The sequence below is a fragment of the Corvus kubaryi genome, unplaced genomic scaffold, assembly GCF_017639235.1.
Source record: "Corvus kubaryi isolate FWS band 111438036 unplaced genomic scaffold, C.kubaryi_AGA036_p1.0 split1-37355, whole genome shotgun sequence".
NCBI classification, from domain to species: Eukaryota; Metazoa; Chordata; class Aves; order Passeriformes; family Corvidae; genus Corvus; species Corvus kubaryi.
The window spans coordinates 2,395,752-2,403,620 of NW_024582078.1; the positions used below are offsets into that span (position 1 = coordinate 2,395,752).

At 63.2% G+C, this 7,869-nt stretch overlaps 2 protein-coding genes across 6 annotated transcripts in view; both read left to right on the forward strand.

Annotated features, from left to right (window-relative positions):
* Positions 1-7,869, forward strand: part of SOX13 (SRY-box transcription factor 13) — a 13,990-nt gene that overhangs the window by 5,318 nt on the left and 803 nt on the right. For 2 of the 5 annotated variants that reach the window (XM_042013733.1, XM_042013736.1), the window contains 13 exons: positions 781-982; positions 1,484-1,589; positions 1,728-1,814; positions 2,222-2,394; positions 2,959-3,027; positions 3,175-3,289; positions 3,391-3,473; positions 3,599-3,758; positions 3,948-4,057; positions 4,164-4,260; positions 4,344-4,487; positions 5,061-5,277; positions 5,910-7,869. The exon at positions 5,910-7,869 is cut by the window's right edge and continues 803 nt beyond it. In XM_042013733.1, the coding sequence (XP_041869667.1) occupies positions 782-982; positions 1,484-1,589; positions 1,728-1,814; positions 2,222-2,394; positions 2,959-3,027; positions 3,175-3,289; positions 3,391-3,473; positions 3,599-3,758; positions 3,948-4,057; positions 4,164-4,260; positions 4,344-4,487; positions 5,061-5,277; positions 5,910-6,183 (1,836 nt within the window). In that variant the 5' untranslated portion in view covers position 781 and the 3' untranslated portion in view covers positions 6,184-7,869. Of the gene's footprint in view, positions 983-1,483; positions 1,590-1,727; positions 1,815-2,221; positions 2,395-2,958; positions 3,028-3,174; positions 3,290-3,390; positions 3,474-3,598; positions 3,759-3,947; positions 4,058-4,163; positions 4,261-4,343; positions 4,488-5,060; positions 5,278-5,909 lie in introns of all 5 variants that reach the window. The other 3 variants (XR_006013700.1, XM_042013735.1, XM_042013734.1) reach the window with 3 other exon arrangements.
* Positions 7,209-7,869, forward strand: part of LOC121657529 (copper metallothionein 1-like) — a 2,481-nt gene continuing 1,820 nt past the window's right edge. The window contains exons 1-3 of the mRNA XM_042013325.1: positions 7,209-7,221; positions 7,368-7,649; positions 7,698-7,847. Of these exons, the coding sequence (XP_041869259.1) occupies positions 7,209-7,221; positions 7,368-7,649; positions 7,698-7,847 (445 nt within the window). The remainder of the gene's footprint in view (positions 7,222-7,367; positions 7,650-7,697; positions 7,848-7,869) is intronic.

The window sequence follows — 7,869 nt, forward strand, 5'->3', positions numbered from 1 at the left end:
CCCAGCCCAGTGCCGTGCCAGGGACTCCCAGAGGAGCAGTTCTGGTGGCCAGTCCTGGTCCCAGCCCTATGCCATGCCAGGGACTCCCAGAGGAGCAGTTCTGGTGGCCAGTCCTGGTCCCAGCCCTATGCCATGCCAGGGACTCCCAGAGGAGCCGTTCTAGTGGCTGATCCCAGTCCCAGGTCCCTCCCATGCCAGGGACTCCCAGTGGATCAGTTCTGGTGCCATCCCAGTCCCAGGTCGCTCCCATGCCAGGGATTCCCAGGGGATCAGTTCTGGTGCCATCCCAGTCCCAGGTCCCTCCCATGCCAGGGATTCCCAGGGGATCAGTTCTGGTGCCATCCCAGCTGTTGTTGGGCAGAACCAGGATTTCCACTTCCCGTGGGACCGGGAATCCTGCTGCTGCTCCGATGGCTTTCTAAGCACAGCTCCTGGAGCGCTGAGGGGGCACCGGGGACCCCTGGGGTGCTGGCACAGGTCCCTGTCCCCCGGCTGTCACCACGAGCCCGAGCTTGCCTGGACATGGCACCTCATTGTCCCTCAATCCCAGTCTCTGGGCTGCCCTTAGGAATTCATTCCCCCATCCCAAGGGTTGGTTGCCCTGAGCACTGAGCCCCAAAAACCTGGAAAACCGGGAACCAGAGCTCAGCTTTGCCCATGGCAAAACCCACGGGTGTTGTCCTTGCACTGAGGGGCACCCAAGGATGGAGCCAGGCTGGGAGAGGGGCGCCCATGCCCGGGGGTGCCCCGTGGCCGTGGTGACCTCCCCGCTGTCCGCAGGATGTCCATGAGGAGCCCCGTGTCGCCGCCCCTGGAGCTGGATGGAGCGGGCACCATGGTGAACTGCGCCGTCAAGACGGAGGAGAAGAAGGAGGGCGGCCCCGAGACCCCCGCGGGGGCTGCCCCCAGCGCCGAGCCCCGGCCCCACGACCCCCCAGGGCCACCGCCCAGGGATGGCACTGACCCCCAGGCCCTGCCACAGGTGGGTGTGACCAACGTGGCCCCACCCCTGCTCCAGACCCTCCCATCCTGTGGAACAGAGTGTGGCTGCTCCCCCGGGTGGTTTTTCCTCATCCCGAGGATTTAAAATGGAAATCTGAGGCTCTCCTGAGGTTTTTTGGCTGCTCTCGGGTCATCCCTGGGGTTTGAGGGTGTCACCTTTGGCGTGGAACTCCCCACCAGCCCCCTCCAGGTGTTCTTCATCCCTTCAGCCTCCGTTTTCCATTGTCCTTGGGGTTTTCCATCTCCCTGACTGCTCCCTGCTCTGGGGAAAGGAGCTCTGAGGAGCCGGCCAGGCTGGATAAACGGGAGAAAATTCCAGCCTTTCCGGCATGAAGAGCAGCGATGCTCTCTAGATGGGCTTCAGGGAATGTGCCTGGCAGAGCGTGCTCCAGCCCCCAGCATCCCACCGGATCGGGATCTCCCATCCTGGGGGTGTCCCTGGCAGTGGCAGCAGTGCCCAGTGACATTCCATGTCCCGTAGGAATCCTGCTCTCCCACTGGGGACGTTCCCGAGCCCCGGCGTTCTGCCTTGGAGCCGGCCAGCAGCGGCCAGGAGAAGCTGGACTTCAACAGGAACTTGAAGGAAGGTGGGAAATATTCCCAAGGCACCTTTTGGGATCCCTTCAGGCCCCTCAGGATTTTCCCAGATTTGTGGGATGGGCCGAGCAATGGTGCAGAGCTCTGGGATGAGCTCACCTGGTTGTCCTCTCCTCCCTGGCCTCCAGTGATGCCGACCATCGAGAAGCTGCTGTCCAGCGACTGGAAGGAGCGGCTGCTGGGCCGGAACACGGCTGAATCCAAGGAAGTGAAAGGTGGGATCCACCTCCAGCAACCTCCCTCCCGCATCCCAGCTGGAAACGCGGCGTTTCCCACCAAAGCAGGGGGGAGATGGTCGTGTTTCATAGGGATTTGTTCCTTTTTAAATTAATTTCTTCGGGCTGAGCATCTCTGGTGCCTCTGACTGCACAGAGGGCGGTTCAGCACGTGGGGATCTTTCCAACCTCCCAAATCTGACATTCCCTGGTCACCCAGACGCGGCACCGGTGGCTGTTGGACTTCTCTGCTTCACATTTTCCGTGCCCACCCCAAAGATTTCCCATCTCCCTCCCCAAAGGGAATGGGAATCACACTCCTTAAATAAAACCACCTCCATCCCGCATCGTGCTGCTGACCCTCTCCTCCTCCCTGACGCTCATGCAGGCGGCTTTTTCACCCCCAGGGACCCAGGAGAGCCTGGCAGAGAAGGAGCTGCAGCTGCTGGTGATGATCAACCAGCTGTCCACGCTGCGGGACCAGCTCCTGACGGCGCACTCGGAGCAGAAGAACATGGCCACGATGCTCTTCGAGAAGCAACAGCAGCAGATGGAGCTGGCACGGCAGCAGCAGGAACAGGTGGGGACCCCCCATCCCTCCAGGGATCCCTTTGGGGTCGCAGGAGCAGGTGGGGACCCCCCATCCCTCCAGGGATCCCTTTGGGGTCACAGGAGCAGGTGGGGACCCCCCATCCCTCCAGGGATCCCTTTGGGGTCGCAGGAGCAGGACAGGCGTCCCTTGGGAGTGGCAGGGAGGTGGCTTTGGGGTGCTGTTTTCCCATCCCAAAGCCTCCCTGCCTCACTCCCTTGGAGCTGGGAGGACCAAGGGTGGAAGGAGACGGGGGTTGAGCTCCTTAAGATGAACAAACCGCCCCAGCTCCTCCCTGATCCCTGAACACCAATTTTTCCTCTCCCAAGGGCAGGGGTGACACTGCTGTGACACCCCACGGTGGGGGTGACAGGTCCCTGCCAGCCCTTGTGTCCCTCGAGGTGGCTCAGGGGCAGCTCAGTCCTTCCTCCTGCCCTTCCCACCACCCTGGGGACCCTCTGCAGACCCTTTTTTGTGGTTCTGGGTGGGTTCTGCCGGGCTGGAGGCCAGCCCAGCGCTGTCCTTGATGTCACCAACCCTCTGTCCCCTCCCCAGATCGCCAAGCAGCAGCAGCAGCTCATCCAGCAGCAGCACAAGATCAACCTCCTACAGCAGCAGATCCAGGTAAAGGCGGGGGACACCTCCCCTGTCCCCTTCCCCGTGTCCCCCTCCCTGTGCTGGGTGACCGCAGCCTCCCCACGTCCTGCTGTCCCCTCCCGTGGGTGACAGCGTTGATCCCGTGTCTCTCTGCCCTGTCCCTGTCCCCTCCAGCAGGTCAACATGCCCTACGTGATGATCCCTGCCTTCACCCCCAGCCACCAGCCCCTCCCGGTCACCCCCGAGTCCCAGCTGGCGCTGCCCATCCAGCCCATCCCCTGCAAACCAGGTCAGTCGGGTCCCCCTGGGGCTGTGCCAGCCCTGCAGGGTGGCCTTGTCCCCCAGCCGTGTCCCTGCTGGCCCCCAACCTCTGTCCCTCTGCTCCCGCAGTGGATTACCCGGTGCAGCTACTGCACAGCCCCCCTCCTGCCACGCTGAAGAGACCCGCGGGCCCGGGCCACCTCCAGATGCAGGTACAGCCCCAAAAACCTCGTCAACCCCTGCTACAGCCCCCCAAAAATCCCTCCATGCCCCGGCCTGGGGGGTTTGGGGACAGCTCTTCACCCCCTCGCCATCCCTCCCTCCTCCTCCTCCTCAGGAGACCTCGCAGCCACTGAACCTGACAGCCAAACCCAAAGGTTCCGAGCTCCCCAGTGCCTCCAGTTCGCCCAGTTTGAAGATGAGCAGCTGCCAGTCCCTCATGCCGAGCCATGGGGCCACCAGGGAGCTGCAGGCCAGCCCGTCCAACCTCCCTCTGGGTGGGTTCCCAAGTGCCCTTTGGATTTTCTGGGACAAGTGACATCCCTGCTCCTCCTGGGGGTGACCTGGGTGGGCACCCCGGGCCGTGCCACCCCTCGGGGTGCAGCTGTGACGCTCAGGGCGGGCTGGGTGCTGCAGGGGGTCGGCAGGGTGGCCGCTGGCACTGATGGATGCCCGTATCCTGCCAGGATTCCTGGGAGAGGGCGATGCCATCACCAAAGCCATCCACGACGCGCGGCAGCTGCTGCACGGCCACGGCGCCGCCATGGAGGGGCCACTGGGCAGCCCCTACCGCAAGGTGAGGGTCACTCTGGGTGGTCAGCGTCCCCTCTGCCACCCCAGTGTCACCAGCCACAGCTGTGCCCTGGCTGGGGGGGCTGGCTCCTGACCCCGCTGTCCCGCAGGAGCACGTGGGGATCGACTCCTCCCCGGTGAAGGAGAGGATGGAGGAGACCCCGGGCCACCGGCTGGACGAGGCTCTGCTGACCTGCGAGATGGACGGTGAGCACGGCCGGGAGCATCGTGGTGACCCCAGGTTTGCTCCGTCCTCCCTCTCCTGCCCTCATCCTGGGTGTCCCTCACAGGCTCCCGGCACTTCCCGGAGTCCAGGAACAACAACCACATCAAGCGGCCCATGAACGCCTTCATGGTGTGGGCCAAAGACGAGCGGAGGAAGATCCTGCAGGCATTCCCAGACATGCACAACTCCAGCATCAGCAAGATCCTGGGTGAGATCCCAGGGCAGGACCCCCTGGAGGGGTGGGAACAAAATCCTGAGGCAGGATCCCTCTGCATCCCCATGGAGGGACCTCCCTGAGCTGGGGCAGGTCAGGGAACCTGAGGGGATAAATCCTGGGAAGAGCCTGGGGAAGATCAGGGAACCTGGGGGATAAATCCTGGGAACTGCTTGAGGAAGGTCAGGGAATGAGAGGATGAATCCTGGGAAGTGCCTGAGGAAGGTCAGGGAATGAGGGGATGAATCCTGGGAAGAGCCTGGGGAAAGTCAGGGAACCTGAGGGGATGAATCCTGGGAAGAGCCTGGGGAAGGTCAGGGAATGAGGGGATGAATCCCTGGAAGTGCCCAGGGAAAGTCAGGGAAGCTGTTCCCAATATTCTGGGAGAGCTGGCTGTGGCACGGGGCTCCCACCAGCACAGCTGCAAATCCAGCTGCTGTTCATTAATTACCAGCATTCATTCTCTAATTAACCACCAGCACCAATTAACCTTGCTCTGGGTTCATCCCAGCCGCGATTTCCTTGCTCGGGCAGGGTGTGAGGACGCTCTGCTCCTTCCCCACGCAGGATCCCGCTGGAAATCCATGTCCAACCAGGAGAAGCAGCCGTACTACGAGGAGCAGGCGCGTCTGAGCCGGCAGCACCTGGAGAAGTACCCGGATTACAAATACAAGCCCCGGCCCAAGCGCACGTGCATCGTGGAGGGCAAGCGGCTGCGCGTGGGCGAGTACAAGGCGCTGATGAGGAACCGGCGCCAGGACGCCAGGCAGGGATACGTGATAGGGTAACTTGATAAGGGAGAGCTCTGACCCCTGTCCAGGGGGCTCTGAGGGGTGACGCTGGGGTGGGGCTCAGCCGGTGACGTTGGGTGGGGGCTCAGCTGGTGGCCATCAGGTTTGTGCTCGCCTGGCACCAATGGGGTGGGTCCCGACTTGGGGTTCACGTTGATCTTCGTGGGGTGGGTGCCCACCTGGTACCAATGGGGTGGGTGGCATCTGGTGCCCATGGGTTCGGTGCCCACCTGGCACTCATGGGGTGGGTCCTCACCTGATGCCCGTGGGGTTGGTGCTCACCTGGCGCCTATGGGGTTTGCGCCAACCTGATGTTTATGGGGTGGTGCTCACCCGGTAGACAAGGGGTTGGTGCCCATCTGGTGCCCACGGGGTTGGTGCTCACCTGTCACCAGTGGGGCAAGTGCTCTTATAGGGTTGGTGGCCACCTGGCACCCGTGGGGTGGATGTTCACCTGATGTCAATGGGGCAGGTTCTCACCTGATGCCCACGGGGCTGAGGCTCATCTGGCCCCTCTGGGGTGGGTGCCCACCTGCCCCCCATGGAATGTCTCCCCTGGGTGGCTGAGGGAAGCACCATGACCCCTCACTGCCCCTCTCAGTGCCCACACCCCCGTGTCCCACAGGCCGCAGGGCAGCCAGGTGCCCCCCAGCTCCTCGGACGTGCTGTACCCGCGGCCGGTGGGCGTCCAGCTGCCCCCACCCCTCCTGGAGCATTACCTGCCCCGCAGCGTGGACCCCACCATGCCCGTCATCGTCAACACCCGCAGCCTCAAGGACGGCGACGCTGGCGACGATGGGCACTCGGTGGCCGAGGGGGACATGTACCGCTACAGCGAGGACGAGGACTCGGAGGGCGAGGACAAGAGCGATGGCGAGCTGGTGGTGCTGACGGACTGAGGGGGGACAGAGGGACAGTGGAGGGGGTGGCAGGGCTGGCTGCCACCACCAGGAGGGCACGGCGTGTTCTGGTGGGATGGGACTCGGCCACAGGAGAGCTGCCCACCTGCAGAGGGGTCCCACAAGGGTGGGTACCTGGAATTTTGGGTGGTGAGGACTGGCTCGGTCTTGCTCTGGTGGCAGATGGAGCTGAGGCCACCGAGCCTGGAGATTTGGTGACACGGCTGCTGCGCTGTCACCCCTGAGGGGACCTGAGGATCTTGGGGTGCAGAACCTCTGGAGCATCTCCCAGCCCTGCAGCACCTGCGGGTCCCAGAGAGTCTCACCTGCTGCGCTGCTGGGCACGGGGTGGGGACACGGGGTGGGGACACGCTCGTCCCTCCTTTATCCTGGTGTGACCTCCCCGCCGCGCTTCCCGCTCGCTCTTTGGAGCCTGCCAGCGAATTCCCACGGAGCCAATTTTAGCTCCAGCCTGGCCCCAGCTCCGGCCAAGGGCTCCTCAGGGCCCTTTGTGCTCCCGACAGCTCTGGCCCACTTTGGAAATAAAGCGGGGGTTGTTCCCGGCCTGCCAGCCCCCGCTGGGGGGGGGGACGTGCCTGGCTGTCCCTGGGCACCTGTCCCTGAGCTCGGGCTCCACCTGAGCCCTGCAGGGTGAGAGGGAGGGAGAAATAATGGCCATTAGGGGGAAAAAAGGAAATAACTAGAAAAAATGACCTTGCTCTGGTCAGAGCCCGTTCCAGGGAAGGGCTGGGGATGAGGGGTGTCCAGGTGAGAATTTGGGGTGTCCAGGGGTGTGCGTCCAGTGTCTTAAGTGTGTGTGCACGGCGCCCAGGTGTCCCTGTGCAGTGTCTGAGTGTGTGCAGGGTGTCTGTCCAGGTGTGCACACACGAAGTCTGGGTGTGCGTGTGGTGTCCAGGTGTCCCTGTCCAATGTCTGAGTGTGCGCACGGTGTCCTGGTGTGTGTCCGTGGTGTCTGGGTGCGTGTGCAGTGTCCAGGGGCGTGTGTCCAGGGCCCAGGTGTGCACATGCAGTGTCCAGGTGTGCGTGTGTGCAATGGCCAGCTGTGCACACAGTGTCCAGAGCCCAGCTGCGCACACGCGGTATCTCAGCTGGGTGTGCAGTGTCCGAGTGTGACTGTGCAGTGTCTGGGTGTGACTGTGCGGTGTCTGGGTGTGACTGTGCAGTGTCCGAGTGTGACTGTGCGGTGTCCGGGTGTGACTGTGCGGTGTCCGAGTGTGACTGTGCGGTGTCTGAGTGTGACTGTGCAGTGTCCGAGTGTGACTGTGCAGTGTCTGGGTGTGACTGTGCGGTGTCTGGGTGTGACTGTGCGGTGTCCGAGTGTGACTGTGCGGTGTCCGGGTGTGACTGTGCGGTGTCCGAGTGTGACTGTGCAGTGTGTGAGTGTGACTGTGCGGTGTCCAGCTGTGGCTGTGCGGTGTCCGGGTGTGTCTGTGCGGTGTCTGGCTGTACGTGTGCGGTGTCTGAGTGTGCAGTGTCTGGGTGTGACTGTGCAGTGTCCGGCTGTGACTGTGCAGTGTCCGAGTGTGACTGTGCGGTGTCCGAGTGTGACTGTGCAGTGCCCGGGTGTGACTGTGCGGTGTCCAGGTGTGACTGTGCAGTGTCTGGGTGTGACTGTGCGGTGTGTGAGTGTGACTGTGCGGTGTGTGAGTGTGACTGTGCAGTGTC